Source organism: Equus quagga, chromosome 12, assembly GCF_021613505.1.
Source record: "Equus quagga isolate Etosha38 chromosome 12, UCLA_HA_Equagga_1.0, whole genome shotgun sequence".
Classification (NCBI taxonomy): Eukaryota; Metazoa; Chordata; class Mammalia; order Perissodactyla; family Equidae; genus Equus; species Equus quagga.
In genome coordinates, this window is record NC_060278.1 from 95481576 (window position 1) to 95507297 (window position 25722).

The 25722-nt window shown below is 45.0% G+C and overlaps 1 protein-coding gene across 1 annotated transcript; it reads right to left on the reverse strand.

Moving 5' to 3' along the window:
* Positions 1-1071: 1071 nt before the first annotated feature.
* On the reverse strand, positions 1072-12976 carry OSER1 (oxidative stress responsive serine rich 1). The gene is made up of 4 exons (XM_046679540.1): positions 12838-12976; positions 9078-9194; positions 6039-6152; positions 1072-2306 (listed from the first exon to the last, which is right to left on the reverse strand). Exons 2-4 carry the CDS (start codon positions 9152-9154, stop codon positions 1619-1621), a joined length of 879 nt encoding a protein of 292 aa, XP_046535496.1. The 5' UTR covers positions 9155-9194; positions 12838-12976; the 3' UTR covers positions 1072-1618.
* Positions 12977-25722: the final 12746 nt, after the last annotated feature.

Genomic DNA, 25722 nt, shown 5'->3' on the forward strand with positions numbered 1-25722 from the left:
AAGAAAGAAATCCTCAGTTTCTAGTGCTGTGATGGCATGGCATTTTGCTCCCTTTCTCAAACCATAGCCTCCAAAAGTTACTAAATCCATATTAACCTAGTAACTAGGAAGGGTCCCTCATTATTCAGCTGGGGACTTTTCTGCTAAATACCCTTCCCACCTCTCCCAAGTACAAATCACCTATTTGTGAAGCCCAGACCCCACTGTCACAAGTCAACCCCATAGTCAACGGGATGTTTTAATAAAGAGTACAACTTTTGGGGCTGGCCCTGTGGCCGAGTGGTTACGTTTGCGTGCTCCACTTTGGCGGCCTGGGGTTCGCAGGTTTGGGTCCTGGGTGCGGACCTAGCACTGCTCATGAAGCCATGCTGAGGTGGCGTCCCACGTAGAAGGACTAGAACTACAACTAGGATATACACCTATGTACTGGGGGGCTTTGGGGAGGAAAAAAAGGAAGACAGGCAACAGAGGTTCTCTCAGGGCCAATCTTTCTCACCAAAAAAAAAAAAAAAGAGTAAAACTTTTGTAATCTAAATAAAAGTAAAACAGACTTTCTGTTAACATGTTAAAATGGCTGGACAAATTTTCACTAAATTTGATAGGTATGCTTAGGATGGTCTCAATTAAAATAAAAGTTATGTGGCATACGTAAAATTCACTTTGGAGCCACTAGAAAAAGATAAGGATTCATCCTGCAGCTAAAACTGAGGATAGAATTTTTTACCAAACTTTGAAGAGAATTTTGGGATGGTTGACCAGAAATGCAGGACATGGCATGTAAAAAATTCTTTTGGGGTTGCTGGGGTAGGAGGGCAGGACAAAGAGATCCATGCAGAACATTTGAAACTGAGGTATGAGATCCACATACAACTGACTGAAACATGCCAGGTATATTAAAATGCCAGAGGTGGAGAAGACGCACACTAGTGTCAACTGTGACAGCCCCTCCCTCCACCTGAAGCAGCCCCCTGCAAGCTGCTCTTACAGGAGAGACCTCATGCGCCACGCCTCAGGGCGAAGAGCACCAGCAGGGGTTTATTTAGTGATGCTTAATGATTCTCTCAAACAACAAGCAGGCCAGCTAGTTTATTCATATTGAATCTAGACCTTAGATCTCTGGCTTAACAATCACATCAGAAACCTTTAAAGACACAATAAATCTTGCGTTAGATGAGAGATGGTTTAAATCAGTCATATAACTTCTAATATTCTGGGCTGGCAACTACAGCATGACAAATGTTCAGTCCAGTTACAAAACCACGTTTCACTTTCCTTGGCCACCAAATCTTAAACAGATCTTAAAAACGCACTGTTTCACAAAGGCCTTTACCATGTATCCACTGCTGCCAGTCAAGCAATCAGGGTTTCTTCATCCCCAAGGACATTTCTAAAAGAGAGGAATACTTCTTTGATCTGCTTGCCTTGGTGGGTATGTAAGAACTCAGAGAATAAGTTTAAAGAAGGAAGATTAACTGAGATGCCAAGAAAAGTTTTTATTGCAAGCACAGTGAGCAGAAGGAGATGTCTTCGCACACAAAGTGGCCACAAGGTCTGCCATTAACTCAATCTCTCTGACAACCCTTCATTGGTTTAAAGCATGTTAATTAGCTTCTTGCTATCAGGTGTACATCATTTCTGCCATGTGGGACATTTTCTTTGGAATATACAAGTAATATTCCATGTAGCCCGACAGGTCCTCGATGGTGACATCATCCACATAGACTCGAGCCTGCTCAGAGCAGGAGCGGGGGGAGCCAGACAGAGTTCTGGTGTGAAGCGACTGAGAGTAGTCCTCAAGTGTGGATCTTCGTTCTGGGGCCAAGGGAGGCACATTCTGCAGGCCTGAAAAGGAATAGACTTCCATCTCATGCCACCTCTTACACTGGCACTCCTTGCCTAGGCATGAACATGGCTTGCCCTGGTTTAGCTTGGACACAGACTGAAAGTCAGAGAGATCATTAGCCTGGAGACTTGCTTGGGAGACTTGGGTAGCAACAGAGGAATCTTCTTCCTTATTCTCTGACGGGAGCCTTGGAACCGAGGTTCTCAAAGGCTCAACAACTGCCCCTGTGTGGTTAGTATCGAGGGAAGCAGAGCACTCTCCTGCAGTGAACTCTTTAGGTGTTGAAATCCCCAGCCCACTGCTGCCATCAGGGGAGTCAGTCTGGTTCTTGTGCTTGAGCTGGCTGCTGGGAGCAGCAGCTATTGTACTGCAATGTATAAACTTTGGAGGATGAAGGACAGGAGACTTGGAACGCCGACGACGCTGGGTTCTCACTGCTCCTCGTGAAGACTTCCTCGTAGACCTAAGAGGAAAAAAAATGCACACAAAGATGTTGGGACACAGAGCTCTCCTAAACAGATTCTCTATGATAGCTGGAAATTTGCCTCCTCTCAGGTTTACGGGTCTAAGGTCATAAGTTTCCCCCAAAAGATGTGCCTGCCTCCATTTTCAAGCTGCCTAAGTTTCTGTGTCTCCAAAACTTCAACACCTCCTTATTAGCAAGCTGTAGAAACAAGAGAGGTAAAGGGCAGTTTTTAATTGCATGTCTTGGACCAAACATCTGGTGCAGAACACCTGCCGTATCCCAACCCTTGGCTTGGGCACCTGTGACCAGTGGGTCTAGGGAAGCAGCCTAGACAGCTTAAATGATGCTGTAAAACCTAAAGGTTGTGCTACGCCCTGAAGACAGCAGCTTCGTGCCACTGTGAGGCTAATACTACAAACGGCCACTCTGTCATGACTACTAAACAGAGCAGCAGACTCAGGATTCACTTCTATCACTGGCACAACTGACAAAGAGATTTCAGACATTGGGAATTATCAGACACACTATATAATTTTTTATAAAATATTTAAGTAAATAAAAGAACTGAGCAAAGAACGAGACTCAAAACTGCCAAGCAAATTTAAAAACCGAACCAAATAGATCTTTAAGAAATAAAAAACTTTCTATCTGAAATTAAACTAAATGGTCTAAACAGCAGAATACATACAGCTAAGGAAAAGAAAAACTGAACTGGAAGATAAATCTAAATTATTTATAAGAGGGGTCAGCAAATTGCAGTCTGTGGGTCAAATATGGCCCCCCACCTGTCTTTGTACAGCCCATGGATGCTGCTCCTGTGGGCTAGCACTGGGAGCCATGGAAACCAGGCTGGGCTGTCTTCCTTCACCCTCATTCTCCCCTCCACTCCCTGCACTTGCCTTCCTGGCCAGCAGACGCGTCACACCACTGCTGGGGCCCCCGCTGGCTACCATCTACATGTTGGGGCTCTGCTCTCAGCATTCACTGGGCACTGACAGTTAGTATCTCAATTGAGAGTCTGGCCTGTACTGGGCGCTCTGCAGGAGAGAAGGGCATGCTGGAACCTGGGTGCCACTGGGGTAGAGAGTAAAACTGAACCCAGCACTGCCCCTACCTACCCATCCCTCCAGACTAGCCATTTCATCCTGAGACTGTCTCAGCAACTGAACACAAAGTGTGTCCACCAGCCAGGATGGTGCACATCATGCAAACGGGGCAGGGCAGGAGTGTTCTTGCTTATGTAAGGACCTACATAATATCCTCAGGTCTTACCTCTTGGCTTCCAAAGTCTAAAATATAAACTATCTGGAAATTCACCAAAAAAGTATGCTAACCCCTGACCTAGAATGCAGCACAGAGACTTGGAGACTTGGAAAAATATAAAAGCTAAGAGATATGTTAAACAGAATAGGAAGTCTCAAGTCTCTGAAAGAAAGAATACAGACAATGGAGAACAAGTGACTTTTAAAAAGATAATGGCTGAGAAATTTTCTGAATTGACGAAAGAAGAGAATCCACAGATATAGGAAGCACACTGATGGAGGACAAATAAAAGAAATCCACATCTAGACACACTGTAGCAGAACTGCAGAAGACCAAAAACAACAGGGCAACTTAAAAGCAGCCAGAGACTTGATGGACTGCTTCCAAAAGAACAACAATTAGACTGAACGGAGGCTTTTCAACACCAACAATGAGGCCAGAGACATGAATAATCCCTTCAAGCGCTAAGAGAAAATAACTGTCAACCTAGAACCTTAATTTCAAGTATATCAAATCAGGTATAGCTTTCAAGAACAAAGACGAAATAAAGACATTTTCAGATAAATCAAAGCAAAGTACATTTACCAATAGAACATGTTATACAACTCCAGGGAGCATCATTCAAATTTATTCTATGTGGAGTTCTATAACACAGACGCCCCGTTTACTAATAAGAGACCTTTACTAAAGGAACTTCTGAAAGAAGTACTTTAGGAAGGAAGAAAGTGACACTATATGGAAGGTCTGAGATACAAGAATGGTGAGAGCAAAGAAACTTTAAATGAGATAAATCTAAACAAACATGGTCTATTTAAACAACGATAAAGTAGGCTGAATAAAACCTATTTTGTGAGATTAAAGAAGCGACAGAACTAAAGTATCTGGCAACTACACGCTGGAAGTCAGGAGGTCAGAGTAAAAAGGTTCTAAGGGGGGGTTAAAATATTAACTTTTGTCTTGGTAGCATACATAGTAAAATTTCAAGGCCAACCACTAAAAGAACAGAAACAAAGTATACAATTTCCAAGCCAGTAGAAGGAAAGATGGTAAGAGGAAAAAAAAACCAACTCATTTCAAAAAATTCTGTAAAAGGTGGGGAGGAAAGGAAGGGTGGGAAGAAAAGAGAAAAAAAAGAAAAACCCCAGGAAAATAGCATAAAATAAAATAGCAGAAACAAGTCCAAATATATCAATAATCACAATAAAATACATGAATTAAACCCAGCAGTTCAAAAGAGATGATCAGAAGCCAGTCTGATGGCTTAGTGGTTAAAGTTCGGCGTGTCCTGCTTCGGCGGCCCGGGTTCAGCTCCCAGTCACAGACCCACACCACTCATCTGTCAGCAGCCATGCAGCGGGGGCAGCTCGTCAAGAAGAACTAGAAGGACTTATGACTAAAACACACAACTACGTACTGGGGCTTTGGGGAGGAAAAAAAAGGAGGAAGATTGGCAACAGATGTTAGCTCAGGGCAAATCCTTCCCAGCAAAAAAAATGATGATCAGGGGCCGGCCCCACGGCCAAGTGGTTAAAGATGTGCACTTTGACAGCCCCAGGTTTCACTGGTTTGGACCCTGGACGTGGACATGGCACCACTCATCAGGCCATGCTGAGGCGGTGTCCCACATAGCACAACCAGAGACACTCACAACTAGAATATACAACTATGTACTGGGGGGCTTTGGGGAGAAGAAGAAAAAAAAGAAGATTGGCAACAGCTGTTAGCTCAGGTGACAGTCTTTTAAAAAAAAAAAGAGGCTCAGATTGAATAAAACAAAACAAAATAAGCCATAAGTATTTATGAGACACACCTAACATTTTAAAACACAGAATGGTTCAAAATAAAAGAATAGAAAAAAATACACTAGGCAAATACTAACTAAAAGACAACTGGATTAGCTATATTATTTCCAGACAAAATAGACTTTAACAAAAGCCATTATGAGGGATTAAGAATATCACTATACAATAAAAATCTCAATTCTCCAGGAAGAGAACATTCTAACCTGGGATGAACCTTGGCAGCATGACCCTAACAAAATAGCTTCAAAATACACAAAGCTAAAATATAGAACTGAAGGGGAAAACAAAAGAACGCACTCCCACATGGGAGATTTCAACATACCTCTCTCAATTATTAAAAGGTCAAACTGACAAAAAAATTATTTGAAAAAAGATTCAAATAACACATTTAAAAGCTTAGTTTAGTGGACATATATAGAACCCAAGAATGATTAGAGAAGACCCATTCTTCTCAAACACACACAGAACATTTACAAAAATTGACTATGAACCAGACCATGCAGCCAGTCTCAGCAAATTCACAATTAAGAAGAATGGGTCTTGTCTAGTTGTTGGGTCTTGGGTTCCATATCATAACATACTCTTTTCTGGATACTCAGGAAAGAAAACCCAAGAATATTTTAAGGTACTGAGATAAAAATCATCTGCATTAAGCAGCTCTTACCCATGCCAACTGTCCTTAGACGCACATGTGGTTTTAGGTTTGGTTTCATCTGCTGCTGCTCTGACTGATGCTCTGACACCTGCACCTTCTCCAACAGACAGAGATGCCATGGACCTGGAGACAAGAACAAAGTTTACTGCTACAGAAAACTGTGCAGCAGAATTCACTGCTCTTGCCAACCCAAATACAACTCGTATTAATACCTTTATTTTCTTTCTAGTTTGAGTTTCTCAAAAGTTGCTCAGTTTTTATGCAAACTTTCCTCTGAAACCAAATTTAGAGGATCCCGAAAAGCCCACAGTTGCAAAATCATAAGCCAAAGAATGATTCTTAAGTGTAATCAGCAGCAGGATATAAATAGACTTTTAGGCTGTTTATCTGGGGCAGATCAGGCCTTACGTCCAGGCAGAATGCTAATAACACTGACCACTTATTTTATGTGGGCAAATCAGAGCTGTGGAAACTAAGTTAGGAGCAAGCTTTAGGACACTCGATCTAACTTGAAAATGAATACATTTTCAAAAATTATACAACTTTTAGAAAAATATTCTAATTTTTACAACCAATAAACTTGAAATATTACTCAGAGTTAAATCTTTGCAGTTTACAATTACACAAGTAATATGGGTTCCTATGGCGTAAAGAAGATGAAAAATTTTAAAGAGAAAAAAAGATCACCTATAATCTCACAACTCAGAAATTATCAACATTAACATTTTGGTAGAAATCCTTTCAGACCTTTTCCATACACACACACTGGGCTCCTACCATACATGCTGTGATATTGATAAAACTCCTTTAGAGACAATCTGCTAAAGTAAAAAGACATTCACTGAAATATAATTTAAAATAAAAAGTAACTGGAAATAACCTAAATGTCCAATAATAGAAAATACTGTTATCATATAAATTATGGCATATCTATACAATGGAATATTAGGAAGTTATTAAAAATAAAGTGTACAAAGAACTTTTAATGACATGAGAGAATGTTTATAATATTAAGGGGAAACAGCATGAATAAACACCTCTACCTACATTATGATCTCAACTATGTGAAAAGTAGACGGCATTATATACAGATGGCCTAGATGTTAACAGTGGTTACAGTACATTGTGATGTTTACTTTCTTTTTTATGCTTTTTTGTTTTTGTGAATTTTTCAATAATAAGCATATATTATTTTATATTCAGATAAAAAGGATTATACTGTTTTATAATAAACGTAAAGAGATTTGTCCTGATAAGGATCAAAACCTGTTGATAGCAATCAAAACCTGTTGAACAGGATCATGCTAAATTCCTGGCAAGGCTTGGTTAGTTTATGAGTCAGTACCTCAGATGTCCCTTTCGCAAATCAGCGACAATGTGAAACGACTAGTAATGTATGCTACGCTATACAAGTCTCACTCTGCTTAGTCATGGTAATGACTCACCCCTGCTACGCTTATGTATTTGGTTTTCTCAAATGTTTTCCACTGTTCCTTCTCTTTCTATAATTTTACTCAAAGCACATCACATGCTACAAATATATATTATGCGACCATGTATTGTACAGATATTTTGAGAGGTTTTTTAATGTTCTAAGTAATTTTTAGGGGCACCAAAATAACTGACTTTTATGTTCCAACTTCTTAAAACACCAGGAAAGGCGTCTGTGTATTAAGTTACTTATATGAATTTATATACTAAGGGATTCACGTGTGTATATACATTCCTAGCATTTTCCTGATTTAAAAAAAAAATTATTTCCACACCAGAAATCACAAAGGAATACACCATAACCACAATCTGGAAGTGTTTCTCTGCTGTGTTTCCATTTCCCAAAATGGCTCATAAAATACTGATCAATTTTAATGGCAAGATGACCACGATATTGGAAAAACCACTGGAGGAGAAACATACTTATTTGAAGTATGATAGACGTAAATGTGAGCACCTGTAACAGCTACTCTACAGTTAGTATAAATCAGTCTATTAGTACAAACCTTCTCATTCGGCATGTCAAAACAGTATCAGTAATAATCAGATAGCTGGAACAACTACCAACATCTATTTTATTTTTACCATGTGCCAGGTACTGCATGCATTTCTTCACGTTGTCCTCAAGGTACCATATAGGGAGATAGTTAAGAGTACAGGTTCTGGAGACAAATTGCACTCACATCCTGGCTCCACCACTTCTTACCAACGTGACCTTTAGCAAGTAACTTAATTCATCTGTGGCTCATCTGTAAACCGGAGTAACACTAGTATCTACTAAGTTGGTGGTGAGGATTAAATATGTACAGAGTTTTTAAGCCAGTGTCTAGGAAATAGTGAGTGAGTAACATATTTTAGTCATTATTATTATTACTTGTTGTGGAGTGTCCTACTCTGAGCTTCCAGTGTTTGGTTTCCATTTATGAAAATAAATCTTTTTACATCCATTAAAAATGGGAGGTTTCTTCTGGCCTGGCGCAAAGAATGGGGATGAGAGGAGTCTTGCACAAAACATTGTGCAAAGGGTGAAATATTAACATTCAGACAGCAGCTGGTCTGCAGGTGCTCTAATTAGTTTGGCCAAAGGGTCCAAGATTATTGATCTCTGTGACAGAACCCTAATGAATAGAGGTTTCCATAGTGATAGGCTCAGCAATCAAAGCCCATGAAATTGACAATGTCTGCACAGACTTCTACTGAGCCAATTCACTTTTAGTGAAAAATACTGTGATTCCCTAGAGATGTGTAAGGAAATCTCCAATACGACACTGCTTAATGTTTGATTAAAAAGAGAGTGGGGGAAGCCTTCTCGGAGTTAAGGAAAACCAAAACACGCAATCTTGGAGTACAAATAAGGTGCTACTTTCCAAAATTTAACAGATGAGTTTCTTTTATAAGTAAAACAACACTGTGCAAAATTTGGTAGAACGTCACACTATTGACATTTATATCTTCTACCAATAATGAGGAATTTTAGAAGAGAAAGAGCTCTTCAGAGGAAAAGGGTATTTAAATCTAGTAACCAATTCCCAAATAGTATATTACATATTTAATTACCCTGATGCATCCACTCTTAATTTCTTGAAAGCAGTCTGTAGACTCTCCTCCTCTCCATCCTTGGCTTCCGATTTCATTGTGAAAGGTTTTACACTACTATGGATGTTCCCGTTAATACTAAAAAGAAAATAAAAATAAAATGAGCAAAGTGAAAACAAGTGGGTTCAAAAGTATACCTCTTATTAAAATCATTATTCCTGACACTATTACTGCTTGTTGAGGGACAAACACAACTCTATTTCTAAAAGGAAGTTCAGTGTAGATGATTAGGAAACCGCAAGTTTTATTTCTTAAGAGGAGATGAATGAAATGATATAGAAACTGTCTATTTATTATGATAGAATTTCAACTGTCCAAATCCTTGATGCCAATATCCTATTACACAGTTTTACAAACAAGATCACCAGAAGTGTGTGTTTAAGTACACTTTTTAACAAGGGGAAAAATCTCTCCATTTGTAGAGGTCTAGAAACCTACAGACAAAATGACATTTGCACCAGAAATAAAAGGGAAAAGCTCAACCTATAGGACTCTGACTCTTTAAAATGCTACTATTTGTGTAGTCAAACCCCCAAAATTCCAGTTAACTTCCAGACACATGATAGCATTTCTCTAGAGCAATCCTGACCCAGATATCAATTTCATATTCATATTCATACTCAGCTATCAAGATGTTCCCATTGTTAAAGGAGGATTACAAACGTTTCAATGATTACTGATTATTCTACACTTTATAAGGTTGATACTTTTGTCTATTTTTTTAATAGCTTTGAATACTTTAATTATTAAACAAGAAAGACAGAAAATACATGAACTTACTTTCAACTCAAAAAGATAAACAGAACAAACTCAGTCAAAGATGTAGGAGGTAAGAAAAAAATAGAAAGTATTGTTCTGTAAATGCGACTTTAAAAGCTCTCTGCTTAATCAACTAGTTTGATTAACTCAAGTTCTCCCTTTCTTCCACCCTGATTTTTATATTTAAACAAAGAAAAGGGGAAAGGGGACCAACCAAAGCAACAAGAGACACAAGAGAGAAGTCTGTTAGTAAATTCTTTGAATCTAGTTTCCCAATTATTTTTTCACTCAGGGTAAAAAATTAGTTAATACTAAATCCTGAACAAAAAATTAACAAATCAGTATCTATGAACATATCACAAGGAATCAGAAAGACAAGAGTTAGACAAAAAATAGAAGATGGAGAATTTCTGAAGCAAAAATTCCCCTCACCTCTTCTTTATTTCTAACCTGCTACACCCGCCCCCATACCCCCGCCCCCATACTCCCGCCCCCTTTGGCCACTCCCCGAGGGAGCCGTGCCTCTCTGTGGACCCTTGAATCCTCTGATTCCGCATCTGCTCCCTCCTCAGGGGTGGGTTTGAGGTTATTGTGAGGCCTCTAAAATTCCAAAGGTCAAGGTGTCATAATATGTTTGATATAATGTAACGCTGTGGTACCAGAGGCAGAAAAAAGCAGCAAGGAATCAAGACTATTCATCTCATTTATTTATTTTGTGTAGAAGAAGGGATTTTAGGCAGATCTCTCCGGGGAACACTGAAAATAGTCTCAAAAGAATTTAGCTAGCTTTCGCCTCAACCTCCTAAGAAAAAAAATTTAAACACACCCCCCACATATATTGTGCTGGTTTATTTCACCAGAACAGAATCTGAGGAAACATTATTAATTCCACACTTCTATGGTCTCTAATTCTTCTGGATTTAGAGGAGGATCCTGCCCCAGCTACACAGTAACGTCCTATACATCTGGGGAGGGGGTGAGCAGTCATCACATATTCAAATATTTCTGAAGCTTCACAGCATCTAAAGGGGTGCTGTCATAGTTATAAACCAATTCTTCCTGTTGGCAGAACTAAATCAAAGTTTGACTTATAGTTTTCCTCAATTACCTATGACCAGTCAAACGCTCAGACTATTGGCCTTTAGAGTGAAATCATCTGAGCCAGTCTCCCCAACTCTGCAGACCCCACATAAATCCTCTGTGGGCCTCTATGGAAATGAGTACACATCACATCTAAATGTACACTGCTGAGTTCTATAGACAGAAATTCATTCCTTCTCCAAATATTACCACATGCTGTAACACTACACTGGAAGCTGGGGATCTAGGGGTGAACCTGACACATACCAGGACTGTGAACCCCATTCCTGTAAGGACTAGAACCTCATTCCTGCCCTAACACTGTGCTAAGAAGCTTTGCACCCACTTAACTTTTAATTACATAGTGCTAACTTGATAGCACCGCTGGTGATCTCTAGCTGTTAATACAAACTTAGTTAACATTCTTGTTGACACGCTAAAATTTCAATCTATCATTTAAAAACCAAAACAGACCAAAATAAAAACTGGCTAAAGACTAAAACTTTAGGAATGAAGTTCCATCTATTTTCAGACTTCCAGCATTTTGACCACTCATCCTTTCCCTTAGTTATATTAACCCAGAGCAAAGGTGAGTGCTAGGCAGGACCTTAAGAGCAAAATCAGAGCATGCCTGTAATTACAAAAGGCTATGTTTCTCTGTGTTCACAGCTTCCGATTCACTCAAATCAGGAGCTGTACTAGTAACCCTGGGAAACTGGGTTTGCTCTTCCTCATTAAATTTCTGGAAGACATTCTTCCCATTTTCACTGCCCTGACTTCTTCAAGTTGAACAATCCTCCAAAAGATCAAACTTTTAAAGGCTTATTAAAAGTTATTTTGTATTGTTTTAAGTCAAAATCACGCCGAGCAATTTAACTTTGCTTCGGCTTTTCCCCAACCTTTCAAAAACGTCACGTAAATTTCTTCTAAGTTCCTCCATCAAAAGGGCAAATTCCTGGTTCTCTGACTTTCAACGAATAGCATGTGTCACAATCTTATTTATATCTTGCAGTTTTAACCAAGACCTCTTTGAACCCCAAGCCTAGGGCCAAATTTCCAGCACCTGGACAAGACCTGCGAACGATCACTAAAGGATCCGCGCGTACGCGTGTCATCACAATGTTAAAGATTTAGAAACTTTCCCAGCCCACCAGGAAGTGTGGAGCCCGGGAAAGAAAACCCTGTCCATCAACTCCCGAAGACACAAACAAGACTGGATCGAAACAATCGGCCCCCGGGACAAAACACGGTCACACCTCTCTCTACACACCCACTATTCAACCCCTACGCTCTCGGTGCTAGAGCCGGAGCACGAAGTTAATCCTTTTCACCCAGAATCTGGATCGGCAGCGCTTAAACAAGATCGGGGGAAAAGTCAGAACCTGGAAGGGCTCGGAGAGGGGGTGCTCTGCCTGCCGGGGGTCTCCAGCTGGAAAACTGCCCCTTCTGGATACTCCCCGGGGGCAGAACGAGAGGCCTGAGTTGGCACCAGGGATGCAGGAGGAGGCGGGAGCGGAGCCGAAGGGGTACCACGAGACTGGGGCTCAGAAACGAGCGGGAAAGGGCGGGAAGGGGCAAAGTGCGGCCGAGGAGGGAGAAAAGGGGAAGCGACGGCGGGGCAGGAGAGGGCGGAGGCGCGGCGCGGGGGCCGCGAGCGGAGACGAAGGCGGGAAGGGGCGAGAGCGCGGGGCTCGGGCAGGGCCAGGCCGCAGCGGCCGAGGGGGCGCCGAGAGGCGCAGGCCCGGCCCGGCCCAGGCAGCCAGCGCCGGGGGACGAGGCGACGAGAGGCAGGCAGGCCCCGAGGAAGCCGCCGGCGGCCAGGCCGGGCCCAGAAGCCGAGACGCGGCGCCGCGGCCCCTCGCCGTCACGTTAGGGCACCCACCTCCTCGCAGCTGGGGCGCTCGGGCGATCCAGTACCGTCAGTTCAGATCGTCGGTCCCCGATCGCGGCGCCTGACTGACCCGGATCCAAACCCGCGGAGGGGGCGGCCCGCGCCTCCGGAGGCGCACTGCGCCTGCGTCACTCGGGCGCGTGCCCCGCCCCCTGCTCATGCTCCTCCCACTCCAATGACTCGGCTGCGCGGCAGGCGGTGGCTGCGCAGGCGCAGAGCTGTGGCCGCGCCTCTTAAACGCCCCGCACCCGCCCCTCTCGGAAGCACGTGCGCCTTACGTCATTTCCTGTTATTCTCTTCGTTCCCTCCTCTGTCCGCTTTGGGTTGGCGCTGGACCGACTCTTTTGGGGCGTGCCTGCTTTCTCCTCTCAGTCAGGTGAGTGAGTAGGCGGTGTTCTTCGCAGTCGCCCGGCGAGCCGCGTCTGCTTCCCGGGGTCTCCCTGGGCTGGGTACTCTACGTGGAGTCACCCAGCCGACGGAATTCCGCAGGGTGAGGCCAGGGTGGGGGAATTTTCGCGGCCACGGACCCCCGTCTGAGCGCTTGGCCCGAGTCTCCTTCATGCTAGAATCTGGACCGCCTGCGACAGCCTCGGGGCTCGGACCCGGGGAATTCTTCAGGGCCTGCTGAGAAGCGAGGAGAGATCGGACCCGGCCAGGGCCGTGAAAGTCAGGCCAGAACTGGAATTGAAATGCCTTCTCTTTACTGCCCCTGTCGTTTGACTTGCGGCAACTGGTTTTCCCTCTCCGGGCCTCAGTTTCTCCATCTGCGAAGTGAGGACGTTGGACTGTATCATCGAATCTCGTTTTTTTCCCAGCATGGACTCCTTTGAGAATCTGATGAAATCTATAGACCATTCGACAGAGAAATGCACAGACGCGCTAAATTTTGCAAAAAGCTTTAGGTAGGTCACCTAAGTAGGTGATCTTTAGGGCTCTTCCATTTGTTTGACTCTGATGGCTGCTCAGACGGCAGGCAGAGAAGGGGTGAGCTGTGCACCAGCTGCCACCCCCTCCGTCACCAGGAGTGCTTCAGATCTTCTGTGCCTCTCCTCACTCACCACGCCCCAGCCCCACGTCGGTGTGCTTAGAGTTTTTTTTAGCAAAGATGGCTTTCTTCAATAGAATTGGCTCTAATTTGTTCTGGCCCAACCCTGGAGTGAGGGTTGTTACCTGAACCCAAACTGGACCCTTCCACCCACACTCCCCAACACCTTAGGTATAGTCGCCTACCTAGATAGGCTGCTGAAAGTAGTTTAGCATATCCAACTTAACTACAGCCAGCCCTTGGAATGCTGGACCCGTGTCCGGGAATGGAATCTTACAGGTCATTGCGTAAGGTTGTGAAACATAAAGATGAAGTGGGCCCTGGGTAAAACATTTAAATTCTCCTTGTTCATACCAGAGGCTGAGCAACTGACGGGATGAAAAAACACTGTTAAAGTTCCAACATAAAACCTAATGATGCTAATAAAATGGCTCCCTTCTGCCGTGCAGCAGCTGTGTGCACGTTCGTTCCTTTGACACCCTGTGATTTTACACGTTTTAAAGATGAAGATGACTGGGACTCGAAGGTGTTAGAAACTTGTCCTAGGTGTCCTTGGCCTCTGTCACACAGTGCTGGGAAGTGACTGAGTCAGTCTCAAAAGCCTGTCTGTCCACTGCTGCCCAGCTCTCAACATCTCTTAGAAAACGATAAGAAAGAGGGAAATGTGATGCGTTTTTTTCCTCAGAAGTTGCCAAGTGGATTGCATCCAGCCTAAATATGTGGTTTTAAGCTGTCATTTGACAATACAGCTTCAGATAGAATTCACACATCCTTGAGGGCAAGGACTGTATCCAGACAGATCAGTAATAAATTCGCAAAGCCTAATGGTTCCTGAAGGTTCGTGGGTGCTACATGCAATTGTGGTGGATTTTACAGTTTACCTTATTTCCACCCATTATGGCATTAAGTACTAAAAACTAAAAAGTTTTAAAGTGCTTCATTTTATGTAGGCATAGTTCCGTCATAAAGTTAGATGCTTTCTGAGAATGTGGCTCATTACTCAGGGCGTACCCAGAAGGCGAGACCTCTTGGGAGCACTGAAAGCTAATTCAGCCCTTGATATGGCCTGAACTCTCAAGTTGTTATATATAGGCCTGGCTTACTCTGTGCTATCTTATGACTTAAGATGAGATAGAGAAGCTACAAAACTCATGATCTGCGAGAACAAGAAGCCAGACCTGCCTGCTGCACCAGCAACATAGGATCTCTCCAGTCACAGAAAAAATCCCTGAACTTATTTTACATTCATGAAATTGACTTGGTGTTAGTTTAATGCACGTAGTAATGGCATTTAATCAGAAAGCTATGGTAGCTGTAAAATTCTTTAAAACAGCACGTCCTTCTTGTTACATGTACCTTATAAGCGATTGAGTAGGGGACACTTAAGTCCACCAAATTATACTGCAGAAACATCCAATTGATATAGGAAGATAACTTCTGATTTTAAAAAATAACTTCGGAGAAGGCAAGTTCAAAGCCTTAAAAAGATTTATTTTGGGGCCGGCCCCATGGCTGAGTGGTTAAAGTTCCATGCACTCTGCTTCGGTGCCCAGGGGTTTGTGGGTTCAGATCTGGGTGTGGACCTCCTCCGCTCATCAGCCGTGCTGTGGAGGCATCCCACGTACAAAGAGGAGGAAGATTGGCACAGATGTTAGCTCAGGGCGAATCTTCCTCACAAAAAAACCCGATTTATTTTACCAACAGTATGGCTACCATCCTACCAGTTGGTAATCTGGAAGAGTAGTCATATTTTAAGTTAACTTATTCCTTGCCTTGATATAATTTTAAGAATGACTTTGGAGTAGAAGATGGTGATTATAATGACCATTTGTGTCTTGATTTACGAGGATTGTCTCATTTAATTTTCATAACCCACTTGTAATTTTGTTATGTCCATTTTACAGCTGCAAAAACTAAGGCTCAGCACAGTTAGATAACTTGTCCAAGGTTACAGAGCTTGTAAGTGGCAGAACTGGGATTCAGATCGAGGCCGTCTGACTTTACACCCGCCTCCCTGATCAGTGAGTTACACTGCTTTTCTTAGCCTCAACTCCACTACCCCTCACACACCCTAACTAGATCAGAGGTGCCTGCTTCCACCTGGGAAATACCACTGTGCTTGAGGAGATTGGCTGCCCAGGGTCTGGGACTGTGCTCCAGCTACGCTTGCCTTGCCTGTCCTTGAACTCATCAGGCATGTTTCCCTCTCCGGTCTTTTGTGTTTGATATTTCCTCTGCTTGGAACCTTGTTTACCCAGAACTCATCTCTTCCTTCAAGTCTCTGCTCATATCAGTTCCCCAGAGGGGCCTTCCCTCTGTATCCCTTTGCCCGGCTTTATTTTTTGTTATCACTACCTGACAGTGGATATTCCCTAGACTAGAAGCTACCTGAGGACAGAGACTTTGTGTCTTTTGTTTATCGCTCCTTTTCTCATTCAGTCTGAGATGCACTTTTCCCACAATTTAGTGCTCTGAAAATCTCGATGCGTCTTGGAATCAAAAGTGTGTCCTAGTTTAATTGCTAGCATTTGTTTGTTTCTTAATTGTACCTACAATTAATGGTGAATCTTTAAAATGATGGCATCTAAGAGTTGAAGAAAATACAGTATATCCTTAGGGCCTAAACTCTCGTCTGGCACAGAGTTGGCGCTCAGTAATTACTTGTCAAATGAAAGCATTGAATGTTCACTGTGTGCTAGAAACGTTTACGTATGCTTAATCCCCACAGTTATCCTGTTAGGAGAAACTTTCTGTTCCCAAAGCAGTGTGGTAGCGGGACTGAAACGTGTGTTGATCATTGCAGAAGACGGGAGCAGAGAGAGCTGCATCCCAGGCTGCTCTCTTGGGACCTCGGTGTGTCAGGGTGCCTTTCCTGTCCTCAGTTCCCGCTCGTTCTTTCTACAGACCTTAGCAAGTATCTGCCAGTTGCCCGGTGTTTTGTGTAAGCAGAGGCACAGGACACCATGTGGACACCCAGAAGGGTTGCCTAGCCCAGTCTGGAGGTGCAGGGGGTGTCTCCGAGAAGGCTTCCTGGAGTAGGTTCTGGCTAAACTGGGGTTCGAAAGTCAGGCATTACCCTGGGCAGTGGGCAGGGGTGGGATGAGGCTGCAGAGAGGGCCAAGCCAAGTCAAGGAGAGAGTCGTGTTAAGGAGCTTGGATTGTGTCCTTAAGCAAAATAGTGATGTGCCAGTGGGCAGTTCATATCACTCTGGCAGCCTCTTAGAAAGTAGATGGGGCGGGAGAGGAGTGTAAGAGAGGCCAGTTAGAAGACATTGAAAGTAATCTAAATGAAGGCCAGAAGCAGAACAGCGGCTGAAGGGTGGTGAGGAGGCTGTGGAGTCTGAAGAGGTTGGCGGGACTTGAGGGGCATGCTGGTCAGACATGTCCTCCCCAGCGAATGAGTGGCCTGTAGGTGGCACCATTCACTAAGGAGGGAAATCCAGAAAGCCAGCAGCTGTGGGGACTGGGGACAGAGTTTAGTTTGGGACATAAGGAGTTTGAAGTGCAGGTGAAAGCAGGAGTCAGGTCATGACCGGTCTTACAGGTCATGTGAGGGGGGTTATTCTGAGAACCATGGGGGCTATGGAAGAAAAGAGAAATGACCATTTTAGAAAGATTGCTCTGGTTCCAGCCTAGAGGGCACAGTGATCCAGGCCTGAGATGGCAGGGGTCTGAAGAGCAGGTGGCCATAGGAACGGAGAGCAAGTTAACAGCTTGGAAGTGGTGCAGATCAGGCTTTGGTGAGAGAACAGGAGGGGCAGTGAGAGAAAGTAGACAGTGACAATTTGCTTTCTGGTTTGACCAACTGAATGACTATTGTTGCCTATTTCCAATATAACTGTTGAATCCCGTTGGCAGGGAACTGATGAGGAACAACATTTGAACGAAAGATAATAATAAAAGCTAGTACTTTTAAAGCTCTTAGTATGTGTCAGAAAACTCATTCAACAGTCCTCATAACAGTCCTATGAGATGACCGTTATCATCTTCATTTTCCAGATGAGGAAACGGAAATGAAGAGAAGTAAAGTAACTTGCCTGAGGTCATACCCCTAGGAAGGAGTGGAGCTGGAATTTGAACCAAGGCAGTCTGGCTAGAGTCTGTGGTCCCACTGCCTACCTCTGATGAGATGCCTCTTGCGTGGAGGTGTCCAGGGGGCAGGAAGATACATGGGTCTGAAGCTGAGAGACTCGGACTGGAAATAAATTGTGCACTCAACATGCAGATGGCCATCGAAGCCACTGGAGGGGGCCAGGGCCCCCAAGGAGAGGGTGGGAAACAATGGGAGGGAAGAGACGGGGAAGCCTGGAAGGCAGGCACAGGCATTCCAGTTGTGGGGAACATCTTCCCTTCTGCAGTTAATAAATTGGCATCTGGTTTATGCATCATCAGTCAGCATTTATGGATCCGCCCCCCCCGAGTTTGATCAGCTCTGGGTACCCTGACAGGGTCGAGTTTTTGGACCGCAGCCCTGGGTGGTGGTAACACTTCCCACTCTCTCCTGCCGTGAGATTCTGCTTGGTGGCCCCCTGGCCTCCCTGGACATCTGATTTTTGCCCCTCACCACAGCTGAAGAGCTTCTAGCTCCTGTCTGCCACCTGCCAGCCTTGTCAGCCCAGGGCCCCTCCCCATCTCCAGAGCTCCAGAAACACATCGCTTGGAACTTCTTCAGGTGCGTCCTTAAGTTATTTTGAGCCTTTTACCCATACACATTCGTGTCTCCTGCTGATTCTAAGCTACTGGAGGGCAAGAATCATCTGTTACGTTTTTCCGCCAACTTTCCCCGCCTCTTCCCCTCAGTCCCTTTCCCCTTCTGTAGGTTAAATGCCCCTGCACTCTGTGCTCCCACAGCACTTCACACTTCCTCCGTCCTAGCAGGACCGCATCTCGTGTCCCTGGTACCTAGCGCAGCGTCTGCTGCCGAATGTATTGAATGAGCGAGTGTGTCAGTGAGTCCGTCAGTCAGTCAATTGATCCTCTCACTCGGCGAATAATTACAGTTGCCCACTGGCTTTTTAGAACCATACTGGGGCTGTTGACTCCTTTGATAGTTGACTGTAGCAGCAGGGCCTTTCACAGCAGTCATTTGTTTGGGGGGAAATAGGCGGGAGTTGGGAAGTGGAGATTAACTGCTCTTGCCTGTCGTTCTCTTTTTAGCCCCAAAGCTGTTATGGTCTGTTATTGGATAGTTGCTCTCCTGAAATGTTGGGTAACAGAGTGGGGAGTGGATGAGGACTGTGGGAAGCCTTGGTAAGGGGCCTGGCCATATCCCTCTGCGCTGGATCAGTCAGTCCTGGCACTCAAGCCTCAGAGCTCTAAGGAAAGGGGGGCTTTTCCTGGTAGCTACCAATCGCCAGCAGGGGGAGCCCTGGGACCGCCAATTCTCTTCCTTTAATAATTGTAGAAAAGCTCTTTACAGAGAGGGGTTTGGAAACTGATGAAGACCCAGGCTTAGTGAATCCCCTGCCTTCTATCTCAGAGTTCATTCGGCTTTGCAATTTGAACTGGATGATGACATCAGGAAGGTGTTAAGGCCAAAAACCAGAATCAAGCAGTAAAGCTACAGGAGAGAAGAGTCTGTCAGAGGTGAGGACTGGAGGTGAGCGTTGAGCGGAGCTTCTGGGTGCTGGTAATATTCTGTTTCTTGATCTGGTGTTGGTTATAGGAGTGAGTTCAGTTTGTGAAAATTCATCAAGCTATGACATGCAGTAAGGTACGTTTTTCTGTATATGTATTAAACTTCAATAAAACATCTTAAAAACTTAAGAAAACAGACAAATCTCTGTCTGAATGCCACAAGATATGTATCAGATTAAGATGAGCTGTTCTTCTTTCCCTATAATTCTTAACCTTATCTGAATCACAAGACGCTGGGAGAAAGACCCCAGGTTAAGAATTTTTGCAGCAGGAGAGTGGAGAAAATGAGCAAAGGACGTGAGCACGTGGTTCACAGAAACAGAAATGCAAGTGGCCTTTAAATGTTTGAAAAGATGCTCAATCTTAGTCTTTAATAGATAAATGCTTATTAAAAGAGCAGAGATAGCAATTTTAATCTCTCTGGTTGGCAGCAGTCCCAACGTGTGACAGCCGTTGGATGGGGTTGAGGTGGGGGCGGGGCAAGAGGCAACAGGCACTTTCAGACATTGCTGGTGGGACTGTGAAATGTCAAAATGACAAGTCCAGGAATCCGCCCTGCAGATGACATTCTTACAGACATGTAATAACTTATATAAAAGGTTATCCATTGCCACATTGATTGTAATAGCAAAAGATTTGAAACGACCCAGGTGTCTGTTGGTGGCGGACTGGGCACATGCGCTGAGGTGCAGCCACACACTGAAAGACTGCAGCTGGGAAAAGAGGACACTCTCTGTGGACTGAGGAAAGATCTCTAAGATACAGCAAGTGAAAAGAGCAAGATGCAGGCTAAGAGTGTATATTTGTATTGCTTGTATCTGCATAAAGAAACACTGAAAAGCTAAACAGAACACTAAGAGAAGTGTTTCAGAGAATGGTGGGGGCAGGGCCGGGGCAGCCAGACTTTGTAACGTGGACCTTATGTCCTGATTTTTGAATCCTGACCATATATTACCTGTGCAAAACCACAGCAGCCAAAAATGGAAGGAGCCCCTGCTCTAAAGCTGTTGCCCTGAGGCTTTAGGCAGGCAGGATGTTATATCTGCCCGTTCCACAAGGGCTGGGTTTGGTTTTCTAAGTGTGAATTAAGCTGTGTCTTGATAGGCATCTTCAACTTAGGTCCTACATCTGAGCTGTTGTGTCTCGGTTTCCTGGCTCAGCCTAACCCCCAGGAACTGTTCCCTTGCCCAGCATGTGCTCGACACCAATGTGCCCTCTCAGCCTGTGCTCAGGTTGACATTTACCTATAATTCATGAGCATCTAATTCTGCCAGAGGGAAAAAGAAAAGGTTTCACCAGAAAGGTGCGCCTGTGTCCTCAGAAGCCAGGCGATAGGAGATCTTGCTCTGCGTCCTTTCATCTTTGCCCATCTCTGCAACCAGGCACCCTCTCTCCTCCTTGGAGGGTCTTCCCTCAGACCAAGCCTTGCTCTCACATCACTTTCATTCCTATCTCTCCCACCTTCTCAGGAAACTCACATTGTTTTTTCCATATATGCAAACACACATCATGTTTTCTCTCATCTTTTAAAAGACAAACGAACCACAAAACCCAAACCCACATGGCCCCCTTCTACCCAGATTCCCCCAAGCTCCTGTCCTTTTCTCCCCTTTAGAACCAGAGTCAGTTTCTCTACTTCAATTCTCATTCTTCAGTCTACCACAACCAGACTTCCACCCCCACTGCAACGCTTCTTGCCAAGGTCGTGAGTGACTTCCTCGTTGCTGAATCCGGTGGCCTGTTTCTCGGTTCTTATGTTGCTTGAGTCCCAAGTGCTGTCTGACACTGGCCTTGGCCTCATCCTTAACTCACCATCCTTCCTGCTTCTGTGGCCCCTGCACACAGGGACACCCTCTCGGCCTCTTCTTTTCAGGCTCCTCTTCTGCCCATTTGCTGGTCCTCAGGGGCCTCGCCTCCCTACTCTTCTCATCTCACATTCACTTCCTGGATGATCCTGTGTCAGAGAACAGAGAAATCCACTCTGATTGCTTGAGTGGGAAAGGAATTTACTGGAAGGGTATCAGAAAGCTCACTCAACAAAAGGGAATGCTAAACAACCAGACCTTATCCAGCTGGGGACCAGAGCCTTTCCCAGGTGCTGGGAATGCACAGGCAGCCTGTCTGGGCATTGCCATCAGAGAGATGCAGTTCTGCACATTTCCCATCCTTCCGTGTCCCCCTGTACAAAAGTCCCCAGGAGAGACGCTCTGGTTGTCCCTGGGGCTCGGTCAGATTTTACCCACTGCTGCTCACAGGTAAAAACTGCAACTTTTCTGTTCCAGCTGATCTCATCTTGCTGTCAAGCTCCCGTTCTCCCGATTTTAGAGGATATTTCAGTCTCTCCTGGTTTACAGCACTCTGTTTTGCATAAATATTCAGTATTTCAGGGTTTTCTCCATTGCCCCTCTCCCTCCTTTCTCCCTGAGTGGCGTCTAGTAGGAGGGACAGAGGACGAGCGTTGTGGGTCTGAGGCTGTTCTCTACCCTTTGCTGATCTTCGCTGCCACGTGGCTGTTCTAGACTTGTCCCTAGGCATCATGGATTCTGGTGGAACCCACCAAGAAGGGGCTGACCTGCTTCAGTTCCTGAGCAGAATCATGAAAATTGCCAATGTTGGGGCCGGCCCCGTGGCGTAGTGGTTAAGTTTGCATGTTCCGCTTCGGCAGCCCGGAGTTCACCAATTTGGATCCTGAGTGTGGACATGGCACGGCTTGGCAAGCCATGCTGTGGTAGGCATCCCACATATAAAGTAGAGAAGATGGGCACGGATGTTAGCTCAGGGCCGGTCTTCCTCAGCAAAAAGAGGAGGATTGGCAGCAGATGTTAGCTCAGGGCTAATCTTCCTCAAAAAAAAAGAAATTTCCAGTGTTTCTAGTCTTGGGGTCCTCATGTGCCCCAGCCCTCATTCCTGGCCGTTCCTCATCCATCAGCCCACTTAACACATCCCCAAGACCCCTCACGGGGGCATGTGTACACTTCCAGATCGCTTAAATGGCACACAGGTCAGGGGACGGGGGAGTCACTGTTGTCATCTCCTGAGGCTGCTTTTATGGTATAGTTGCCAACTTGGTGCTGCGGCACAGCTGGTGTGGGGCTCCTTTGAGAGGCCAGCGCTCTCCCTTGGCTTTGCTCGGGGAAGGGAGCGCGAATGTCCTCCAAGCCTGTCTATTGCTCCTGAGCCCCACGCAGGGGATCTGACCTTGAAGGAGGGTGGACCGGAAGCCTTGTGTCTGAACTCCTGTCTTGTGTTTTCTCCTGGGCAGGCCGCCAGGCCTGTCTCTTCCTGCTGTCTGGGAACTTCTCTTTAATCTTACAGTGTGTCATCTCCACACTGTGGCTTACAGAAAATCTCTACCTCTCACCCCCAAGTTGTGTTCTTGATCTGCAAAGAGAAGAGTTTGAAAAATCGGAAACATTTTTCTCTCTCAACAAAGCCAGATTTTAAGACTCTTGTTATCTCACTGTGGACTCAAGAAAACCAAATTTCAGACTCAGAGCTGTGCAAGGCTCCCTGAGCAGCCAAGGCCATTCATTAAATGGCTGGGAGCTGCAGGCTTCCTAGGAATCAGGAATTGTCAGCCACAAAAGTACGCTGGTTTTGACCTCAAGAAATGTTCTCCTTTAGCTTGACAGATGTGCCCACCTCTTGGATGGCAGGGCACAAGACCACAGAGAGTGGGAGGGGTACTTCTCCAAGGGGAACATTGGGTTGCTATTACCCAAAGAAAAGGGTAGAGGGGAAGGGAAGGGCAGGCTGCTTGCTGATGACACATCTGGGTCTCCTCAGCATGGCTCTGTGTCCTGTATCCTACTGATTGGCTTTGTGAGGATGTCCCTCAAACGCCTGGTGAAACACCGTGTGTTCAGAATTGAATGGGTCATCTTCCCCTCTGAGGCTGGTCTTCCAACTTCTCCGAGTCCCTTTCCATTTAATTGAATTTCATTCACCACCTCCCATCTGTCTGGCTCCCAGGTTACATAAGACCTCCCTGTACTTTGGAAGTATTTTTAATGTGTTAATGTGTTATTTTTATAATGAAAACTAATTTTAACAAAAGAAAAATATACCTCTGTAGAAAATTTACCTCTGTGAAAAAAAGTAGATATATATACCTCTGTAGGAAAATAAAAAGAAGAAAATTGCATGTCGCTCAACCCCAGCGCTCGGGGATGGCCACTGTTAGCATTTTGTGTGGTGTTGCAGGGCGCCTGAGGGCCAGACTGGCTCTCTGAGAAGTCCTGCTTAACCACACCCACCCCTCTGTGAGGCCCTGCACATGCTGCCTGAGCCCCTCTGCCTCCATTTACTCCTCTGAAAAATGGGTGTGACGATAGTACCCACCTCCGAGCTTGGAGAGAATTGACGAGTAATGTGATAGGACACGGCCCGGCTCATAGTGAGCGTCTGAGAAATGTTAGCTGCTCTTACTATTATTATTGTCAATGTATATGTTTTAATTGCTGATAAACTCTGTATACAATTTTATGTTCTACTTTTTCTCAACTATTGTAAGCATTTTCCATGTCACAAAATATTCCTCAAAAATAGGATTTTAGTGACTGTGTCATAGTCCACCATTTAAATATATTCATGATTTCTTCTATAGTTAACCATTCTTCTGTGTTTCAACAGTTGTGTATGTGTGTCTGCTATAATAAAGAACTCTAAGCTGAAGACTCTTGTTTGTGTGAACTATATGTACACATATAAAAGTGTGTATGTGGGGCTCTGTATCTACATCTGACCATGGGTCTGATTGTTTTCTTAGAGTAGAAGTGTACACCTGGGACTCCTGGGTGAGAAGGTATGAACTGTTGAAAGGCTCTGCTAACGCTCCAGTAAATTGCATAAAAGAAAGGTTATCGGCCATTCGTACACACGGGTCCCCCTCTCCAGCCCTCTCCAGTGAGGGTGAGTGAGCCGAGCTCGCTTAAGTCTGCGTGCTGTGCTGCCTTTCCTTTACGAAGTCCCTTTTACCACATTGCACCAGGATGGTAGGAGATGGTCCCATGCCCGACGTGCTTGTGCGTCCGTTACTTCTGATGATGCTAATGAATTAACTGAGCGGACCCGTAAGCCCTGGATGAATGCGGTCACTTGCTTCCTGCCCGGTCCGTTTTCCTGTAGGTGGAAGTATAATCTGTGGTGCTGGTCATACCTTCGGTTTTCTTGTTTCCCTGTCCCCCTGCCCTAAGATGTTTAGCGTTATGGCATCTCTCCCTGGGGACAGCTCAGGTCGCAAAGCCCAGTAACAGGTTCTTTGGGAACCTGGCTCAGGTGAAGTACAAGCTTAGATGGGCTGACCCATTATCTGAACTCTCTGTGTGGCCCTCTGAACTCATATTGCCAGTCTTCATGCCACATTTCAAAGTCACACTTCCGTTCAGTGTGCTCACTTGCAGCTGCCCTGGCTTTCTGTGGAGAATTAGAGTTTGATTTTGCTAAAATAAAATCAACTAATATTTTTAAGTGGTTTATATTTTCCAAAATGCATTCACACTCGTGATTGCTTTGAACCTCAAAACAATTCTGGGAGTCAGGTGTGTTTGTCTCCGTCTTACGATGAGGCCCCCAGAGGTAAAGCCACTCATTGAGCCGGTGAGTGACAGGGTTGGATCTCAGATCCCCACGCTTCCTAAAGCATGATGCCTTCAGCAAAGTGGGGGCAGAACGATGAAAGTTCCTTTGGGGAGATGAATACCAGCCTTGGTTGATGGGATAAAAGCTGAAGAGGAGTGGAAGGAGTAGAAGCCGCAAGTAGGAGCCCTTGAACCAGGCAAGCACGTTTGGCCTGTGGGTGTAAGAGCCTGTGGCTGGACCTGCTCCGGTTACTTTGTAGGGCAGGGGTGCAGCAGCCTGGGACTCCAGAGACCTGGGCTCCGTCTTTCTGGCGGTGGGCTCTTGGGCAAGTCACTGCAGTCTGACTCTCAGGTTCCCCATTTGCAAGACGGAAATAACCACCCCTCTCTGCCATCTTAGAAGAACTGCTCTGAGGATCCGGGGAGGCAGGGCATGTGGTGCTGCCTTGGGAACTTGACAGGGTGGGGCACAAGGAACCCCTTAAGCCGGATTTACTTCCTCCAGGGGAGGACGGGGGGGCGGGGGGGGGGGGGGGGGGGGGGGGGGGAAAGCAGTGTTTAGCCCAGAAGACCACTTTTATTCCTTTTCTAAAAATTTGGTGAAAAAAAAAAGGA